Below are 21,554 nucleotides of genomic sequence, written 5' to 3' on the forward strand. Positions count from 1 at the left end.
GAATGAACTCAAAATGTCTGTAATGGGTAGTTGACAAAGTTCTAAATTATAAAAAAGAAGAAGTTGAATTTCATCTGTTTCCCCCTGCTGAATGTGTCCTCCAACAGCTTGGCCCTTTGTATGACGTTTTTGAGCCATGCTGCGTTTATTATATTTTCTATTTACAGAATCTGGTGCAAAAAGTAAATTTTCTGGTGACTTTATAAATTAGAAATGTACAATGAGAGGATCTAATATCCTGATTTTAAACTTAGATTTATCTTCCAGATGGAACAACATGTCACAAAGTGTGTTGTAGAACTGTCACAAAGTTCAAACTCCAGCTATTCCTTCTGTTTTTATAGTTTCTGACTCTGCTGAATTGTGTAATTTTGCTGATTTGTTATAGATAACATGCCTTTGAAATCCCCTGGTGGTTTCTGCGGTTCATGGGATTGAACATTCTTTCACCTAAAACCACACTGACCAGCGCTGCAGACTTACTGCAGAATATGTAAAAAACAAAAACACAATCGTAGAAATCTGGAGAAGAAATCAAAAGCTCAAACACAGTCCATGACGTTTTGACATCAAAGGTCACCAGTGTCACATGTGGTCTGTGGGTTAATGCTTACAGTAAGGTTTGCTCAGCCTTCTCTGGACTTAAAAATGACTTTTCACTCACATGATTAAAACTTTATTATAAAAAGTTCCAAATACAAAATTAATAATCACGTATAAATGTTTATTCTTGATTCCCTGCATGAACATTTTTAAAAAAGAAACAGAGAATGCAGTGTTTCCTTCACTGATTTCACAGCAAACACCAGCTACGTTCAGTGATTTCAACCTACAAGCGATGGGTTCTGTGTCGGCCTGCAGCTCTGTCGGCTCCTTTTTAAGTTCCTTTAAGTGGCACCTGTCAGCCTCAGTGTCCAGGCCCACTGGCATGGCATCTGGCTGAAGGACAGCTGGGGCAGGAGAACCTGCAGTCCGCTGGGCTTTACAGGCTCCCACTGCAGAGACCCGTGACCGAGAAGCTCTACCTTTTTTAGAACAAAAGCAACACATGAACAAGCTTGACATGCTGACAAAGACAAGAGAGTAAAAAAAGAAGAGAGTAACTGCTCCATGAACAACCAGTCCACTTCATTTCTAAAGATGGAGCGGGATTATTGGACATTCTAGCAGCAGGGCTCGACCAGTTTACCTTTTAATTAAATAAAGGCCTTTTTTTATTGCAAAACAGTCTGTAAAACCAACAACTGGCACAGAATTAACAGACATTTAAAAAAAAAAAACAAACAAACAGCACAATGTCTTTTATGCAGTTGAACAAATGTATAATTCCATAAATCCTGACAAAGGGAAAAAGTAAAACTGGTTTTATTTGAATATTTATTTTGCAAAAAAACTAAACTGAATCAACATGTACAGCATTTTTCCGAGGTGTTACTAATACTGGAAAAGTGGTTTCTCTACATACTACAGATATTTAATTTATATTTTCATTTCCATACTTGTCTCCTGCCTGCTCTGTGTAAACACTGTCTGCAGTTCAACCCAGTTCTGCCAACCAGTCATGGCACTTGATTGTTGGTCGTAGCTTGATCGCTGCTAACGTAACAGTTGTGCCGAGAAATGCTGAATTTTTAGCTTTTAATAGAATCTGGTTGCAACAAATTATTTATTTTGGTGATTTTTTTTAATATGACATGTAGACTAAAATGATGTTAATGAAATATCTCAGTTTTAAACTTCGATTTGGTTTATTTTCCTGGTGAAACTGCAAATAACATGATTAATTTAAGGATCATTGGAAAGTTGCAACTAAGATTTTGTTCTGGATCTGATAAATGGTGTCACATTGGCATTTAAAAAAACAAAAAACAAACAAAAAAAGGATAAAGTGCCTTTCAAACCCGCTGATGAATTTTGGGGTTTAGAAGGATAAAGCAACAAGTCTTTGTTTCCATCTGTGTCCAGTGTGAGGATTTGCTGCTTTTACCTCTGTGTTATATTATAGGAAAAATAAATATTCTTGGGTTTAACACTATTTTTCTCCCACAAAGCAAAGTTGAAATACTTGACTCTGGTGGGCAGTTTCCACTATTTTATGACACAAAACTATCAGTCAAATAATTGAACAAAATAATAGTGAGATTATTCAATCGTAGATGTTAGTTGCAGTCTTACGTCCTGTTGTAACGTTTAAAAAGTCAAGCACCTTGATCTCCTCTCCTACTATACAGCGAGTTATCCAGCATTACCACACTGATCACTGTGTATATAAGGCTGTCACATCCTACAGATAATATTGACTAACAGCAAACACCGACTTTACTTTAAAAACACAAGTGGCCCACATAAATCCAACTCCAGTCTTTACTGCTAATTAGGCTTCACGGTTCAGTGAGTCCGTGCTGAGGATGTAATTCACTCTGGATCAACACTTAAAGTAAATGCAACCATGCAGGCACTGGAAAGTGTTTTATTGAACTGCAACCAATACACACCATGTTTAAAGATTAATGCTAGATTTTTTTGAGTTAAATCTGGGCTTGACATCTTGTCCAATATCCAGTTTTTACGAAAACACATGAAGCGCTCTGACCTCAAACATATTTTTGGCTTTGTAGAGCAATGCACATCCATACTAACCTATCTGCCAGAAGCTAATAGCCTCACATAAATATCAGTGGAGTTCTAGTCTTACCTGAGTTTGTCCTGGAGTAACCACGGGTTCATTCAGAATCACTGATCCGTTATTCGGCCACTCAAGTAAAATGGCAAAGATGGCCTTTTCCTGAGGTCTGGAAGTGTACCTGTTGGGAGACAGGCTTAAACATCAATATATAGGCTTTCATATGAGCATTAAATATCGCTAACAATAAGCAATAACTAACGATATACAATATGCTAGTTAGCATATTTAGATAGTTAGCATGTGCCATATCTACCATCTCCATTACTCCATCAAAGTTTATTGCCTCCTGATCCAAGACATTTCATGTGTGGTATCTGTAGATCCCACTCGTACTGTTTTCCTAGATACTACACACTTCTTGTGTTGTAGATCAGCTGTAGTACCTGGTTGTGCCACCAGGTGGAGCTTCTTACTTTTTGTTATTGTGTTGACCAGAGGAGGTGGGCAGTTCCATGTTGGCAAACAATTGTCATTATTGAATTTCCCTTCTGGGATAAATAAAGTATTTTTCATTCATTTTCATTCATTTCATGGAGGTTTAGAGAATAAAGGGGCACCATGACTTCTGTGACACTTACTGACGTCCAGCCAGAGCTTTTGATACACAATGGTTGGAATCAAGTCAGAGTGTTACACAATCCAATTAGCTTGTGCTATAGAGCTAAGATTGTGATTAATAATGTGTCTGTTGATTAAAATGACAATACACAGAAAGCGTAAGTGTCCATAGTGTTCCACTTGCATGATTAATTGATCAATTGTTCATTTATAATGCTGTACTTGATACAACGTCCTCATTACTACTGAAGCTGTACCAATCCATTTGCTCATCTCATGCTACATTTTTCAATCAGTCATGGACAAGATCCCAAAATACTTGAACTCTCTATACATTATACATGCATACAAAGGTTCTACAGGATGACTGAAACTATTTTTATACATTTTACCCAAAGTGTGTCCACTGTAAGCCAAACATAACGCATCAACAGAACTGAGAACCCACCAGATGTGTGGAGTGACGCTGTCGTTCTGAGCCCTCCACGCTGTTGTGTTGTAAATCGCCTCCCCGTTCACCCTCAGCCACCGGCCCATCTGCCTCAGACGCTCCTCGAAGATCGGAGCGATCCTCCCGTCGTGTGTCGGGCCGACGTTCATCAGCAGGTTTCCTCCACAGGACACAGTTTCTACAAGTGTCTGAAGAACACACTGGAGCTAAAGCTGATGTGTGGGTGTGTTGCAAATCAGTTCATCATTACAGGATCATTTCAATACATGGCTACAATGAACAAAGAGAAGACGGGGAGTAAGAAGATTTTTTGCTGAAAGGGGCTCTTCTTTTAGGGAAGTGGGGATAAAACCTGCAAGTAAGCCCCTAAAACTGATAGATTAATTGATTAGTTGATTGCCACAAAATAATAGCTAATGATGTGTGTTGAAGCATTTTTTTTAAAGCATATATGATTCACAGGTTTCTTAAATGCTGGTTTTCCTGGTCTTCTACAATAGCAAACCAAATATTGTTGGGTTATAGCCTTTTCTTTCATATGTTTTATATGTTTTCTACCTTTTTTCTGACATTTCGTAGATTAGAAATTAAGCCATTAACTAGAAAATCAAATGCAAATTCTAAAGAATTATTATTGCTTCTTGGATAAACAGTCAGAAGATGGAGTAAAATGCCACTGAACAAAACACTTTTTAGATTATGGTTTGTGTTTTTACTCAAACTGAAAGGGAAAACAAACAGTAACAGGATTTATGGGTAGTGTAGTTTCTCCATTTTTTGGACCGCTTCTAAACAATTTACAATCATTTCAACCACAAACAGCTCAGTCTTCCTTCTCATGTTTTCCAGGGATTTTGGCTGCATCACGTGGTCTTCACCAGTAGATGGAGCACTAACTGCCCTGCTGCCTGTTTCTGAGGTCAACATGCATGAGAAGCAACAAGAAGAGCCCAGAGAAGGCCTCCTGCTGAGGTATGAAGTGGTCAAAAGCTCCAGAGAAAGCAAGTAAGCTGAGGTAGTTTTGCTGATAAATATCTCTTATCTATTCCAATAAATTACAGCATAATGTGATTACCACAGAATCCTTATCTTTTAAAAATAACATATGAAAAACATTTAAATTTCATCTAGTCCTCACTTTCTTTGTTTTGTTTTTTTTCACACACTAGACTGCATTTGGTAAAAAATATTTTAAACAAGATTATTGTTGCTGCTTGAGAATCTGCTGCAACTGAAGATTTTCTCAATCGACAGTTTTATCTGCAGCATGTTATAAATACAATCAATATTTAGATTAAAGCACCTCAAATATCCATTTTGACTGCTTGTTTTATTAAATAGTCATCCTCCAAAGATATTCAGTTCACTGTCACATATGACAAAGAAAAGCATAAAATCACTGCTATCAGAAGCTGAAGCCAGAAAACTTCTGACATGATTCCAATTCTTATTTAAATAGCTGTCAGTTAATTTACTGTCAAAAGTGTGAAATAATCCAGTGTGCCATTTTAACATATTTTAGATTACATGATGATGATTATATGAGTTGATTTTTATCAGGGAGGTAAATAAATGAAGCTTTGAAGCTCTCCATGTTGTAATAAGTGTATTCTTTCAGCAGCCATATGGGAGCTTTCACTTCTATCACGTCATCAGCAGCAGGTGGTTGTACAGTTATTTCAGTGCACTTTTGATGACGCAACATATTCTTTACCAGCAGTTTTGTTATTTAATTAAACGTAATAAAATCAAACAGGAAATGAGGTTTTAAACTCACCGCCACAAGCTGCTCGATGCTGAGGTAGTCGCTGAGAGCAGCGTTTCTTCTGTAACCCCAGGACTTGGTGTCGATGGTCATGCAGTTTTCCCATTTGTGCTGGAGCAGGTGTCCCGGCTGGTAGCGATCTGCACAGGTGTAGTAACCGCCGTGGGTGCAGATGGAACCCAAACCCCAGCGATCATTTGTCACCACCGTGTCTCGTACTGGACTGTGAAGAAAAACACACTTCATTCAGTTCAGTTTTTATTGGCATGATGGGAAAACAGGTCGCTTCATTTCAAAGTCTACCTGTCATTATAGAGCCAGGCCAAGAAACCGGTGCTGTTCCAGTAGCTGTCAGGTGCGTCTCCGTCCCCATCAGACCAAAGCACCTCCGGTTTGTACTTGACGACGAGCTCGTAAAGCTCAGGCAGAGTTTTAGTGGTAGGAAAGTAGTTTGTAGTGAAGACGTTGGCGGCGTCCTGTTCAAACAGCGGGTTGAACCACTCAAAGAGAGAGTGGTACAGGCCGAGACGCAGGTCGCTGTTACTGCGCAGAGCACTCGCCACCTCACCCACCAGGTCTCTTTTTGGTCCAACGTCCACTGCGTTCCAGTTCCAGGAGTTTTTTGAGCCCCAAAGTGTGAAACCTGAGAAAGACGGCAACAAAACAAAACGACTTCTGTGTGGCTGAAAGAGCACCACACATTTCTGACACTCACTACGTTACTGTCAGTGTTTGGATTTTGTGCACAAGCTTTCGTTCTTAGCAAGTATTACTAAAACTCAAATTAAGCTCATTTTGTGTACCTTCATGGTGTTTTGTGGTCAGGACGATGTACTTCGCTCCCGATGAGGCAAAGATGTCCGTCCATTCTTTGGCATCGAAGAACTCAGCGGTGAACTGCGGAGCAAAGTCTTGATACCTGAAGTCTGGAGGATAATTCCTCTGCATGAAGTCAACATACGGCTGTAGCTTCTGCTTCTGCCAGTACCACCTGGAATACAAATTAAAATGAAGAAAAGGCTGAAAGAAGGGGAACAATTTTGATAGTAAAATACATCTTTGTCAAACATTTACTGCAACTTTCTTGGAAAGTAAAATTGTTTTTAGAAAGTAAACAAATGTTAATAAAACAATAATAACAATTTTACAAAATGACTTAACCTAAAACTTTGTAATAAACTCTGAATGTATAATGACAAGTTTAAGCTGAAGTCCCTATAACATCCTAAAAACGTTAAAATACTCACTCCCTATGTAACAACATGTTCCAGCCATGCTTGGTGATTATATGAGTTAAATAATAATATTTTTTTAATCTTCTCATGTTATAATTAGTTTATTCCTTCAGTAGCTGTACTGGAGCATTTCATTAATATCACTTGATTTCCATCAGCAGCAGTTTCCTGTCTTTTCTCTGCACTTGAAAGAGTTCAATGTGCTGGTCTGAAGCTTTTTGATGACAACTTGTTCTCCACCAGCAGATAATAAGATTCAAACATGGATAATGAATTTGAACATGGTGACTGGAATCAGGGGAAATGGCCCCTTCAGCTTTTAAACCAAATAAAAATCTTGCATGGTTTTAAACTGTCATCACTGTCATGACATCTTACTGGTGGAACATGCAACATGTGTGGACTTCAACGGCTCCGTGGCGCAATGGATAGCGCATTGGACTTCTAGGTAGAGGCGAAGAGATTCAAAGGTTGTGGGTTCGAGTCCCACCGGAGTCGCCTTTTGAAGTTTTTTATTTTTGGATCAACAAAGTTCTATTTGCTCTGATCTGATCTGATCTTATTTTAATTAAGAAAATTATTTGTTGAAAATGTTTTTTTTAATGTGAAGTTCATTATGTAAACAAAATAATAAGAAAAAAATTGAAGCCGATTATGAGATTTGTCACATAGCAAATATGCCTTTTAATTAATAAAGAATATACTTTTTCTAAACTCCTAGTGATAATAAATGTATGGTACAGTACCTAAAACTTTATATTAAGCTCTGAATGTATAATGACATGTTTAAACTTAAGTCCCTATCATATCCTAAAATGTTAAAATACCCATTCCCTATGTAATAACTTGTTCCAACCATGCTTACTGATTATATGTGTTGATTGCTTTTTAGGGAGGTAAATAAAATATGTTTTAAAGCTTCTTATGTTATAATTAGTTTATTCCTTTAGCAGCTCTACTGGAGCATTTGATTAATATCACCTGATCTCCATGAGCAGCAGTTTGCTGTTTTTTCTCTGCACTTCAACATGCTGGTCTCAAGGTTTTTGATGACACAACATGTTCTTTACCAGCAGATAATAAGATTTAAACATGGATCATGAATTAGAACATGGTGACTGGAACCAGGGGAAATGGCCCCTTCAGTTTTTAACACAATACCTCTGACAGGTTATTTTTTTCTTCCGTGTAAGAAGCAGAGATTTGTGTAAAATGCTCTGAATGTCCGGAAATGTTTGAACATTAACAGACATCTTTTTATAACACATGAGTCCAGAGGTTTATACATGAATTCAAATGAATTCATTAATCACTGACACAAATAGGTGCCACACGTACATTTAAACAGGTTACTTCCCCAAACAAAAGACACAAAAGGGGAAAGAAGAGTAAATCACAACCGCATGTGTTGAATTAACACGGATAATATTTTAAAAAAAATTCAAAATGGATGATTATTTGAAAGCATTATATTCCATTAGATTCTGAATTGTCCACTGGTGCTTTATTTATTTGTTTTCATTTACATACTTAAAGATAATTCCACCATAAGGAACGAAAAATTAATCAGAATGCAAGAAATGAACTTTTTGAATCCTTGAGGGAGGACACCTACATAAACAACTCTGCCACCTTTTCCTATCACAGTAAATTGACCCTTTATTTGTTTGTTTGTTTGTTTGTTTGCTTGCTTGCAGCTTTTATACTAACTAATTAATAGTTGTAGTGACTTTTAAAATTCCCTGGCTCCACATTTTCAAATAAGATGACGTGATCCTTTTCTTTGTCATTTATGATAATGAACTGAATATTTTGAGGGTTGGATCTTTGGTCAATAAGACAAAAATCATCTTTTTTTTTCAAATCCTACGTTTTTCATTATTTTCACGTAGTGACAGAACAAGTAACGTTCCTGCCACCTGTGAGTCGAGGTAATTCTTGGTAGATTCTTTGTAGCCAAGTCCAATCAACACACTCTTCTGCTACCAAGAATCTACCTGGATTGTATGTTTTGGCCAATCAGCGCTGGTATCGCTACCACGGTATCTGTCCAATCAACGCTCCAATCGCTACCACAATATGTGGCTAATCAGTGCTGGTATTGCTACGAAGACCCGCCCCCCTTTCTACCAAGAATTGACGAATCAGAGACTTCGGGCTGCCGGCTGGACGAAATTCAAATATGATTATTCAAACACGATAACGATCCATCAGCTAAACGCCGCTTTATGGCTCTACTTCAAGCCTACTTCACATTTATACGTTCTGGTAGCTGCAGTTATGAACATTTACCAGTTTTAAGTATTAAAACAATTTTGGACCGAGCGGGATTCGATCCGACGATCTCGGGCTACTGCAGTCAAGGCGTCTATGAATGACACGAATGAATTCAATACATGCTTCGTAGATACAACATTATATTCCATTGTATTGTGAATTGACACCTGGTGCTTGGTTTTCGCATTTTTACATAGTTAAAGACTCTTCCACCACAAATTGACGCAGAAAAGGCACAAACTGGTGCATAAAAACAATCAGAATGCAGGAAATGCACTATCTGACATTCCTGATCACTTTTTTACGTGTTGTTTGAGCTTTGAAAAGCTTTGTCCAGCTTCTCCTTTCCTTCATTCAACAGAAAAATAACCCACAGCTATTTTACTAATCAATGAATAGTTGTAGTCACGTTTCAAGTCAAAATGCCGCGTTTCCTGGCTCCAGCTTCTCAAATGCTATGATTTAAGTCGTTTCGCTTTCATATATGATAGTAAACTGAAATACTTTAGGGTTTTGGTCAATGAGACGTACAATCAAAAGAAAAGCTTGAGTTTTCCCAACTCCGTGTGTCATCATCGCCATGACATCTTACTGACGGAACATGCAACACGTGTAGACTTCAACGGCTCCGTGGCGCAATGGATAGCGCATTGGACTTCTAGGTAGAGGCGAAGAGATTCAAAGGTTGTGGGTTCGAGTCCCACCGGAGTCGCTTTTTGAACCTTTTTTTTTTACTTTGGGATCGATAAAGTTTGATTTGGTCTGATCTCATCTGATCTGATTTTAATTGAGAAAATTACTCGTTGAAGTTTTACTCAAATTCTCGATTATTACTTATAGTCTTGTGAAAATGTGTCTTTAATCTGAGGTTTATTAAGTAAAGAAAACAAAATACCAAAGTTAAGCCTGTTATTAGAATGGTATATATTTGACACATAGCAAATGTGCCTTTTTTATTATTACCGATTATACCTTTTCGAAATTCCTTGTGATAATAAAAGTATGCTGCAATTAATGATAATAAATAAGACGTACAATAACGTAATAACGTAGTAAGATGTTGATCAGCAAAACAATCCCATGTTAACTCTATCTGCTGATGAAGACTAGCTATTAGCCAACAGAAGAGCTACTAAATGCACCTTGTGATATTTCTCAACCCACATTCTTGTACGTTATACGTATATTTTAATCGGATTCTAATGCTCTCAAGCCACACACAGTATTTGTGGTTTATTACACAACATATACATTAATACCCAAATATGAATGACTGTAGCTAGTACAGCTGTGCTTGCCTGGATGTCAGGGCTCATAAATGTAAAATCTTGTGATATTATGTTAAAGGAAACGCTCACCAGAACCACTCGCTGCCGAAGCTGGGCACAGAAAACACTCCCCAGTGTATGAAGATGCCGAACTTGGCCTGGTCGTACCACTGTGGCAGCGGTCTGGAGTCGATGGACTTCCAGTTGGGTTCGTATTTGGCTCCGCAGGTGCCGATCAGCAGCATCGATGCGAGTAAATAAATCACGTTTGGAGCCATTTTAAGGCAAAACCGGTCGACGTGACACCAAAAAACGCCTGGCTATCACATGACAACGCAGAAAATTGTCTATAATTATCACGTAATAAAGCGAAAGGTCATAAAACGGACAAAAGGAGAAAATGATGCACCGTAAAAATCTAACAAAATGCAGCTTCTTCTGGGAATGCTTGATTTGCTACCGTTGGTTCACCGTCGAGGTTCAACTCATCAGATTTAGGAGACACCGCTTCTTCGAGCTACGCGGTGTTGTCGATCAAGCGCACCGACGACTGGCACATGCGTACTTCGCTTTTCTTTCAGGAAGCGGTTATTGTTTTGGTTGTGGAGCACTGCGTCGTCCACATGCATGGATACGTCGATTGTCACTGTCATATCTCTGCGGGGGATTTTGACAAGGTATGAGCGCACTTTAAATGAATAATTATTCATGTTTTATCTTTGAAACTTCTTACGAGGCGTTAACTTTGTCTCTTTTTGTCGTCAGGACATAGAAGAAGTGATTGAGAGTTCAAAAAAGGTGAGCTGCTTCATTTACAAGCTGAAAGTCAAATGGGGATTGTCCTGTTCTTTATTTAAGCTAAATTTCTTGCAATATTTTTGTCCAGGCTGGATTGTTGGCCCTGTTAGCTGTGGCTGAGCATGCTGGAGAATTTGACAAGATTATTGAGTTGTCACAGAGGTAACTATGACTGCTTGAAATGGTGTAACTTCACTTTTCTGGACATGTTTAATCGACAGCTTCACCTTTCCTTAGGTTTCCAGGTTTTATTTTCCCCTGCTTAGGAGTCCACCCTGTTCAGGAAGTTTCCCCAGAGCAACAGAGGGGTGCTTCTCTCCAGGTAATGATACTCCAGTTTAAAATTGTTCAGTTAATTTTTATTTATATAGCCCCAATTCACAACATATGTAATCTCAGGACACTTGACACAGTAAGGTGAATCCCAACAATATTATATTATAGAGAAAAGCCCAACAAATGCAAAGATTTACTTTGAGCAGCAGTTGGTGACACTGATAAGCAAAAACTGTCCTTTAACAAGATGAAACATTCAGCAGGCTCAGAAAGGGTAAACATCTGTCTCGACTGGTTAGGGTCAGGTTAAAGAAGAGAGGGGAAAAGATAGCAGAGAGAAATCAGACAAACAACATGTAGGAGAACACTAAACATTAGGGAGGCTGGTTGGCTGTGTGGCAAAGAATAGAATAGAAAAATACTTTATTTATCCCAGTCTGGGAAATCACTGTGGTACAGCAGCAGCAAGAGAAAAACACCATTCACAACAGAAAAAGAGCTAAAGTTAAATACTATTTTAAAAAGACACACAAATTACAAGAGAGAACACACAAAGTTAGAGACATGCAGGCATCCTCGAGCAACCTGGGCTCCTGGCAGCATTACTAATAGATGGTTAAGAGTCACCTAAGCAGCCTCAACTATAGGCTTTGTCAAAAAGGAAAGTTTTAAGCCAAATCTTAAAAGTACATAGGATGTCTGCTTCCTGAACACAAACTGGGAGCTGATTTTACCGGAAAGGAGCCTGACAGCTGAGGCTTTCCTCCAAATCTTGGTACATTCTTGGTAGCCACGTCCAATCAACACACTCATCTGCTACCAAGAATCTACCAGGATACTATTCTCTGGCCAATCAGCGCTCGTATGGATACCACAATACCTAGCCAATCAGTGCTCGTATTGCGACAAGACCCGCCCCCTTTGCTACCACAAATTGACGAATCAGAGACTTCCGACTGCTGGCTGGAGGAAATTCAAGTTGACCCACGGTAACCATCCATCTGTTGATTAGCTATACACCTTTATGCCTCTTCTTTGGCTCTGCAGTAATCCTTGTTATATTAGTTGTTGTTGGTTGGTTGTTACAACTAATCAGGAACAACCAGGATTCGATCTGACAATCTGGAGCTATTGATGTTCAGATTCTATGAATAATATGAAGGAATTCATTATATTCTCCATTTATGCTCCATTATATTCCATTATTCTGAGTTGACACTTGTTGCGTGGTTTTGCATTTTCCTTTTCATCATTAGAGACACTTCCACCATAAATTGATGCAGAAAAGCAAAAACTGGTGCATTAAAACAATCAGAATGCAGGAAATAAACACCATTTTATGTGTTGTTTGAATTTTGAACAACTTTGTTGCCTTTTTCTACGACACTCACCTGCCAGAAAATTAAATGACATATTCTGATAATCAGTTAATAGTTGTAGTCACTTTTTAAGTCAAAATGCCACGTTTCCTTGCTTCAGCTTCTCAAATGTAATGATTTGATGCTTTTTATTGTCAGATATGATAGTAAACTGAGTATTTTGGGGTTTTGGTCAATAAGACGTCATTCTTCCATTCTGTGTTTTTAAACTAAAGAAGCCACACATAAATGTGCTGTCTAGGAGCAAAGTGTTCTATGGGGATTATATGGCACCATGATTGCTTTAAGAAAATAACTCCAAGGTTCCTCACAGTAGTTCTGGAAGCCATGAAATTACCACCAAGAGTAAATAACTGAAGTTTTGTCTGAATTTAGAAACCAAATTGCAGGCCATCTCGACTTTTTTTTTTTTCTTTTAGAACGAGGAATCACTTCAAATCAATCCAAAGTTGTTCTGAGTGATCACCTGTGTCCTGTGATAAAAACCTTTCTATACTGATGGGAGTGATCTCTTTCAGCATGACAATGCCTCCATCTATGGGCCACGAGGGGTCACTGAATGGTTTCATGAGGAAGAAAACTACAGGTCACCACATCCATTGGTCATTTTAGACTGACATGTTAGACAGCGCTTTCCTCCACCACCATCAAAACACCAAAAATGAGGGGATATCTTTTGGAAGAATGTTATTTCATCCCTCTGGTAGAGTTTCAGAGGCTTGAAGAATCAATGCTGAAGTGCACTGATCATGTTTAGGCAGCATGTGGTGGCCCAACACATTACTAAAACACTGTATGGTGTTTTTCCTTCAATTTGTCCACCATCAGAATGTTTGCACTTTAGTAACCTAATGTCATGATTATATTTTACCACATTAACGAGTGAATTAATCAGACTATCTGTCTACTCTGTGTATTTATGCTGTTACTCTTCGTGGGGTTCTCTCTTATATTCTTTTGACCTTTTTAAAATAATCCTTTGTGGTGCTCATAGCATTTCAAAACAGCAGCACTTCTTTCCTGAAACAATGTGCCCATTACTTTAGATGATTACCTTTATTCTGATTTATTTTAGGGACTAGTAGTTTCACTGATCTGGTCTCATTAAGTCTGCAGATTATCTATTGTTGTTATCTATACGTTGTTACTGGTGTGACTAGTTGTTTTCTAAATGTGCTTTTCAGTGCTTTCACCACAACTGTGTTTAGATGGTTGTCAGAAATCTCAGAGTAATGAAACTGCGTGTTGTGCTTGATGCAGCTATTTTGGTGAATTATTTTATGGTCTGTGCAGCTCGAGTAAAGACTGTTTTTGTCTGTTTTGCAGGATCTTGATGCTGCTCTACCCATCATAGAGAAGTACAAAGACCAACTTGTTGCCATAGGAGAGGTAAAGATTCGGCCTCTTTGATGCCACTGAAACATCAGTTTCCGTCATTAATTATTACGGTTCGACCTTTCTCTCTTGTAGGTTGGTTTGGATTTTACGCCCAGATTCGTCAGCAGTGACAGTGATAAAGAAAACCAAAGGCAGGTCCTGATTCGTCAGGCACAGATAGCCAAGCAGCTGGATCTGCCTCTGTGAGTGTCACAGTACTGATTAAGTTGATGAGTTAATGAGCTGGTTAATGAGCTGATGATGTTACTCAGCTGATAATGTCGGATTTTAGGAAATCCACCGACACAAGAACTCTCGACTGTAAGAAATCCTCCCTGAGATATTTATAAATGGTTAAAAAACAGCTGTTGGTGGCATCCTCTGAATTTCCTGTCTGACTATTTGCAGCAGTTTTTAATCAAAGGAGAATTTTAAGGAGATTTTTAAAATGACGGAGATATTGCAGCACCAGCCACACTGACACTTCCTCCGAGGATAAGCACAACAGTCCACTGATAACCCTCGATCATTAAATTGACGTCTAAGTTAGAGAACCAGTTGGGGAAAGGGCTCCACGTCGAGCTGATTCAGCAGATAGTTTGTTGGTCTCTCATAAGAAGTTAACTGAGTCATTGTTGTAATTCATTCCGCTTAAGATGTTTCTCCCTCCCGTCTCTCAGTAGTATCCTAATATTTTGTAAAAGCCAAAATAATCCGTCTCTTATCACCTTCTGAACCCCAAAACCTGCCAGGAGGTTGGAAAGGCATGCTGCCCTTTTTTCTTTTGTTTTAATCACAGAAGTGACACCTTGTATCGAAGCCAGAAACTACAAAAACAGAAAATATTGACCAATAATCATCTTTCCAACAGTCCTTAAACTACTCATCTATGACTTGTGCTTCAGCTGGAAAAATGACCCAAATATGAGCTTAAAATTGTGATATTTCATTAAAATCATTTAATTCAATGTACACAAAGTGTTTGCAGTAACCAGAATCTATAAAAAACAAAAAATCCTGTGCTGCTTGGTGCAACTGTGAAGCAAGTAGTGACTCAGCTAAAACCAACAGTCACATGATTTTAAACAATCTGGCTTTTCGGCTGAACTGCAGGCTTTGTTTACAAAGAGCCGATGGGAGACAAGTATGGAAAGAATTCAAAAGTATAAGTAGTGAAAATAGTGCACACATTGAGTCCAGATGTTTACACTTTTTGTTAAATACGTTATTTAAAGAATCCAACTTTAGTTTTTGTCTTTTTTATTATTATTTATGGTAATATAACTTTCTTCAGTTAACATTTTGGAGTTCTCAGGACTTTATATTGCAGAGAAAAAGGAGCCCACAGTGAGCAAAAAGAAGTTGGCATGTATAGTCATTGAATTGTTGTACTTGTAATAGACTTGTGCTGAAATGTTTGGTTTAAATCAGTAACACAAAGCACCTAATAGCTGACAAACCTCTATAATATTTGTGTGTTTTATGTCTAGAAATGTTCATTCGAGGTCTGCAGGAAGACCCACCATCCACCTCCTGAAGGAACAAGGTGAGCAGCTGAGCTTATCCTGTCTGATAAAACTTTGATAAACTGTTTACTCAAGCCTTCTAGAAATAACCTGCAGTTCCTCTGCAATGTCACTAGGTGTTGAAAAAGCTCTTCTTCACGCTTTTGATGGGAAACCGTCTGTGGCTATGGAGGGAGTGAAGGCTGGATATTTCTTTTCCATCCCTCCGTCCATAATACGGAGTGAGCAGGTACAGCCGAGCTCCTGAACACAACTTATTGTTCATTTGCACGCATAAATACTCAGATTTAATTCACAGTTCCACATCGTGCAGCACTGGAGTGTTGGTTGCACATTGGTTGTTAATGATTGATGATGGTTGCTTTGTGTGTTTTCCACCAAGAAGCAGAAACTTGTGAAACAGCTGCCGTTAGAGAATATCTGTCTGGAAACTGATTCACCTGCACTCGGTCCAGAAAAGCAGGTAGAGTTGTTGTTTTGTTTTCAAAATAAATGTTTTATTCTAACTTTTTTTCTTTTCTTTTCTATTGCCATCTGAATATTTTTTAAATTATAAATGTGACTGTATTGGGTAAATGTTTGCTGACTTTATTGTAATTACAGTTTATTTTGCCTACTTTTGTCAAATAACTTTTGTTTTGTGTCCCGATCGCAGGTGAGAAATGAGCCAAAAAACATCAGTGTTTCTGCCGAGTACATCAGTCAAATCAAAGGCGTGTCGCTGGAGAAGGTGATAGAGGTGACGACACAAAACGCTCTCCGACTTTTCCCGAAACTGAAATCTGCCCTCAGACCCTGACGGAGCCTTATTTACAGACTTATATGTCCACAATCTTCTGTTGCCATAGCAATTTTTCAAATTAATTTATTGACTAATCGTGCATTCATGTGAGTTGTGAAGCTGTTTGAGTTTGGTGCATTTGTGTGCTTTTAAGAACATAGATGCAACAAAAAAGATGTCATTTAAAGTGTTTAATCAACATGTTTATAGCTGTTTCCAGTGTCTGCATGATGAGATAATATTACAGATTGAAACTCTTTTACAATCAACCAAACATTTTCTAATTTTCCTGCCACGTCTCTGTGTGTTTGATGCTGCTGTTCTGACCCGAGGGCCTGTACACATTCATTTTCCCACTCAGCAGCTCATCTTTTCAACTCATCCGACCTCATTAATGTGCTAATGTGATTGAACTAAAACGCCCTGAAGTGTAAATAAATGTACAAAGACACTCCGGGTCAATTGAGCCGTAAATTTGAATGTCAGAGCCACATTATTAAAAGCTAAAAGATTTATGGACACAGTCTGTTCGTGGCTGTTGATGGCAGCGTTCTTAAATAAAGAAAGGTGAGACAACAATTTAACACTCAAGTTGTGTATTTTTCATGCACGTGATACATGCGAAACATCCAGCGTTTCATAAACACCTTGTCATGCAACAACAACAGCTTACCGGTGCGAGTCATGCTCGCTCATTTAGACGCTGACGTCAGTGTGAAGAGAACAATCACAGCATGTCGGTGGTTTACAGGGCGGTGATATAAAGTCGGCACGTTTTCAGGTCACTTTCTCTCTTTCTAATTGAAAGGCGATTCATCATTTACTGATGCTGCCAGACTTTAGTGGTTCTGGATCAGACACAGTTCACATCTGTTTGGGGTATTGCTGCCTCAAGTGAGCTCGTACATTTGAGTTCTGATGTTAATTGATGAAGTTAAGTTTCATCACATTGTTGAATATTTATGATCGGCCTCCCTCCCTTTAAAGAACCCGTCTGTGAAATGTTTCTTACGTTAACACATCTGTATGAGGCTTTTCCATCTCATATAATCAGAGCACTTCTGCTTGACCGTCTCTGATTTGCCTTAAAATGTTGACATCATAAATATGGATATTTAATAAAACAATATCTGTGAAATTTTAGCTTGATGTATCAAATACTTTTAAAAAAAATGTAATCATTCCAAAAAAATTCCCATCTACTCATTTCAACACCTTTATTCGCACATAGAACGTTGAGGGTATGTTTAAATGACAATATCTCAGGAACTTTTCAAGATAAAAGCCTGAAATTTTCACTGTTATTTCCCATCAGGTCATTGATGAAGAATTAGACAAGCAAATCAAATAATGTCTGATTACTGGTGAGTTAAAATGTGAAGAAAAAGCATGCTGTACGATTTTATCACTTTTGTGACCAAGTATTTCATGATAGAACGTATTCTATGTGTTTTGTTTTATATTATTATAACATGCAAGTACATATGGTTTAGAAAATATCACACGTTGATGTATGCTTTAGCAAGTTTTGTTCATTTGTGCTCAAATATTAAACTTTTTTTCATATTTCACCCATTATAAGAGACTGTTTGAGCTACTTGTCAGTACAATAGTTCAGATTCTGAAGCAATAACATGATGAGAAATAACTGGAAACTTCAGGCTTTTATCTTTATTTGTTCCTGAGATACTGGGTTCAGACATAATCTCACATTTCAAGTGGGTCGATGAAAATGTATTTTATCTCGCAGAGTATTTGATATATCAAACTAAAATTTCACAAATATCCATATTTTATGTTTGAACATTTTCAGGCAAATCAAAGATGGCTGACAAAGTCTAAAAATCTGGCAGTGTTGATTTTTTTAATATACTTTACATACTATATAAACTTGCCCTGTGATAGACTGGTGACCTGTCCAGGGTGTCCCCTGCCTTCACCCTAAGTCGGCTGGGATAGACTCCAGCCCCCCATGACCCTCATGAGGATTAAACAGTGTATAGATAATGGATGGATGGACTATATAAACTTGATGCACAGAAATGAGTTTCTAGGGGTTAAATCAATGATGGGGAGGAACTTTAAGAGCTGCAAACTTAATTGTGGCATTTAGATTGTTTGAATTGAAAGGTTTAATGTCAGGATGATTTAAATACAATTTGAAGTGTTTTTCCAAGCTGCTGAGTACATTCATGAGCCAGTTTATTAGGTCTACTGAGCTAAAACTAATACAATTTAATACAGCAGTCTTATAGTGTGACCTACACGTGTTAATCAGCTATTTTACAACAATTTCCCTGAGGTGCCCTACCAAAGGGATCAATAAGTTCTATCTAATCTAATCTAATCTAATTTTCTTTTTTGTAGATTTAGCTGTAAAGGTGTATCAATAACGGTTTGGGCATTGTGTCCTTTGCAGGTGATTCTTTTATTTTATCTGCCCCATCTACGTACATAAGTACATAAGCTCTTCTCTTTAGTTTGTGGGAAGTGAGCATATTGATTTGGTGATGTTCATGTGATTTTGGTGTTTACACTGTGAGGAAGTCAGATGAGATTCTGCTCAGTCAGTATCGACCCGTCATCTGGAGAAACTGCTGCTTTTATCTCCACCAGATTACTGTCATGGACTTTATTCAGGTCCACCTAAGACAGTGATGAGGGAAAAAAGCAACCCCCAATGCTGCTGCTGCTGCTGGAGTTTTAACTGACCAAGTTGAACATCTGGTCACAGGTCTGTCAGGTTTTAAAATGTGACTGCTTGTCCATAAACCACTGAATTGTTTTGGTGTGCAGAGCAGCTCAGATAGGTTGACCCTGCATGAACCCTGTAAAAGCCAGGAAGGACTATGGGAGTCTGGCTCATTCTGCAAGTTGTCTCTCAATAGCTGCATGATTAGTGGACTGTCTTTGTACGATTCCTCGCTCAGTGTGTCGAGCTCTGCAATGGCGGCATCAAAAGCTTCTTTGGCCAGCTGGCAGAAACTGCTGCTTTTTTCTCAGATGAGTTGAGGATCTCATAGTAAAACATTGAGAAACTGAGAGCAAGACCAAGACAGATTGGGTGCGTCAGAGCCATACCATCTTTGCTGATGTCCAAGGCAGCTTGGTATGCTTCCTGTGACTGGTCTTTTTCTTTCATCTCTCCTGAAGCCACAGCCACCTCAGCTGCTAATAATCTCCCTTCATTTTCAGATAAAAGAATTTGCCCTCTGGCAGTTCAGCTTTGGAAATTAGATGGTTGTCCAAGACTTCCAGCACTTCTTGACAGATTTTTTTCAGCTCTGCCACAATCGTGACACGGTAGTTTTTGGCCACGTCCTGCTTCTTTCCACCAGCGTCAGCCTTCTGCTCGATGCTGGACATCACACGCCACGAGGAGCGCCCACCACGTTCTTGTAGGTCGATAACATAACAACGGCCGATAACGTAATTAATTTACACTTTTTAAAAAATGTTATAGGCCAATAACATAATGAAAGCCCTGAACCAATAACGTAGTGTCTTTTGGCCAATAATGAAATAAGTTATTATGTTGTTGGCTTCTCCAAATCCTCCTCCTCTCAGGTCAGCTGGTTGCTTTAAATTTAAACCAGAGGCCTGTTTAAGACTTTTTTTTAGGATTATAGTCACTTTACTTTTAGTTTGCATTCTTTTACTCTTATTTTTCTTGCTTTGTGAATCCTTTTCATGGTCTATGTAAAGCAATATGTCCACATCGATAACCTTGTGGTGCCACTTTGTTGAGGAAGATGAATGAAAACAGGCTGTTTTGATGTGACACCTGAATTTATGAACGGTTTGATTCAGCGCACAGTAAGATTGGCAACTTCCTGTGTGGAATAAAAGACAACAGCCAGCAAGACATCTTCTCTTCATGCTGCATTGTTTTACTCAGTACACCATCTTAAATTCTTCAGAGAATTAATTAGCCAGTCAAGGAGAATTTCTACTCATTTTGTGTAATTCTATGGGCACTAATAGAAGCTAGTGAAGAAAAAACAGCAGCTATTTATTAAGAAAAAGAAACCAGAGTGACTGGTGGGTGAATTTCTGTGACCCCCCAATAGATCGGAGTGTATTGCTAAGTACTTTAACGTTACTATACTTTAAAAATAAAGTGATATTTTGTCCCCTGATTGTATTTTACTCACTGCTTTTTGAATTCAGTCCTCAGTTTGTCGGTAAAATTCAAGTTAAAGGCCTCAGAGTTCAAGGATATCACCCTAAATATTTTACTAAAAGCTCGGATCATGTTATTTTTTTGCTTTTGACAACTTTCAGATCTCATAACTGCTCAGATAGTCAAAGGCAGCAGAGAAAAGTTTTTACAATACTGTCCTCTGTCCTGTAGCATTTGCTTTTTTTCTTAAATTTCTTTATTCTTCTTTAAGAATTCTTCAGCAATGCACAGAATCACTACGTCAAATTCCCCACATCTGAAAACCTACTTGGCAATAAAACTGATTCTGATGCATAAATACAATTAAAAGCCATAAAATAAATACATTTTTAACACTGAAGGGAGAAGCAGAGTTCAGCACCTTTTACATAAAGCAATGAGACTAAAGCTGAGACTTTATAAATGATACTGACGTCTACACCTTCAACAGGAACCTGCTGGATGATAAACAATCACTGCTGATAACACTTTTATGGAAGGAACTCGAGTCATATTTTCTGAAATTTCAGAGAAGTCCAAAACACATTTCAGTGCAGCACTAAGTTTCGTCTGTCACCTCCAGGCAGCAAATTTGAGCTGATTGTTATAAGTTATTTATTTAGGATGTTGTGTTGTAGGACTTTTTTTTGCTGATCTTGCACTTTTTACTTCCCGGAAATATATTTGTTTTTGTGGTTCAAGTTATCTTATCTGCTCAGTCAGTTATGAAATGTAACAAAAATAACTTTTTGATCAAGTATTTCATAATAAAATGTAGATATTTTATTTTTGTATTGTCACTTATTGACTCCTGCATTATTATTATTATTATTATTATTTGTTGTTAATATGTACTCAAATATTGGACTTTTTCACCCATAATCACAGATTATTGGATGTATTTCTCTCATATTGCAGATTCTGAACCTATGACATGATGAGACATAACTGTGGAAAAATTCAGGCTTTTATTTTGTTAAATGACTGAGATATTGGGGTTTAAACATAACTTCAC

The 21,554-nt window shown here is 38.0% G+C and overlaps 2 protein-coding genes, 2 non-coding genes and 1 pseudogene across 5 annotated transcripts; 3 read left to right on the forward strand and 2 right to left on the reverse strand.

Annotated features, from left to right (window-relative positions):
- Positions 1–660: 660 nt before the first annotated feature.
- fuca2 (alpha-L-fucosidase 2) lies at positions 661–10,673 on the reverse strand. Its single transcript, XM_008291216.1, has 7 exons — positions 10,331–10,673; positions 6,264–6,451; positions 5,764–6,103; positions 5,473–5,683; positions 3,693–3,883; positions 2,696–2,804; positions 661–1,025 (listed from the first exon to the last, which is right to left on the reverse strand). Exons 1-7 carry the CDS (start codon positions 10,516–10,518, stop codon positions 888–890), a joined length of 1,365 nt encoding a protein of 454 aa, XP_008289438.1. The 5' UTR covers positions 10,519–10,673; the 3' UTR covers positions 661–887.
- trnar-ucu (transfer RNA arginine (anticodon UCU)) lies at positions 7,106–7,193 on the forward strand. Its single transcript is given in 2 exon segments — positions 7,106–7,142; positions 7,158–7,193. It is a non-coding gene; the product is annotated as a tRNA-Arg (tRNA).
- trnar-ucu (transfer RNA arginine (anticodon UCU)) lies at positions 9,597–9,684 on the forward strand. Its single transcript is given in 2 exon segments — positions 9,597–9,633; positions 9,649–9,684. It is a non-coding gene; the product is annotated as a tRNA-Arg (tRNA).
- Positions 10,674–10,837: 164 nt separating the features above from the next.
- LOC103364191 (putative deoxyribonuclease TATDN3) lies at positions 10,838–16,956 on the forward strand. 2 transcript variants are annotated; one of them, XM_008291217.1, is made up of 10 exons: positions 10,838–10,917; positions 11,006–11,038; positions 11,127–11,200; positions 11,276–11,360; positions 14,020–14,082; positions 14,164–14,273; positions 15,561–15,616; positions 15,713–15,825; positions 15,979–16,059; positions 16,252–16,956. In XM_008291217.1, exons 1-10 carry the CDS (start codon positions 10,864–10,866, stop codon positions 16,393–16,395), a joined length of 813 nt encoding a protein of 270 aa, XP_008289439.1. In that variant the 5' UTR covers positions 10,838–10,863; the 3' UTR covers positions 16,396–16,956. The 2 variants fall into 2 exon arrangements, with proteins under 2 accessions (XP_008289439.1, XP_008289440.1); XM_008291218.1 differs by having other exon boundaries at positions 15,982–16,059.
- Positions 16,957–18,924: 1,968 nt separating this feature from the next.
- On the reverse strand, positions 18,925–19,790 carry LOC103364209 (14-3-3 protein homolog 2-like; annotated as a pseudogene).
- Between the last annotated feature and the right edge of the window lie 1,764 nt (positions 19,791–21,554).

This window comes from Stegastes partitus, unplaced genomic scaffold (genome assembly GCF_000690725.1).
Source record: "Stegastes partitus isolate 25-593 unplaced genomic scaffold, Stegastes_partitus-1.0.2 Scaffold727, whole genome shotgun sequence".
Classification (NCBI taxonomy): domain Eukaryota; kingdom Metazoa; phylum Chordata; class Actinopteri; family Pomacentridae; genus Stegastes; species Stegastes partitus.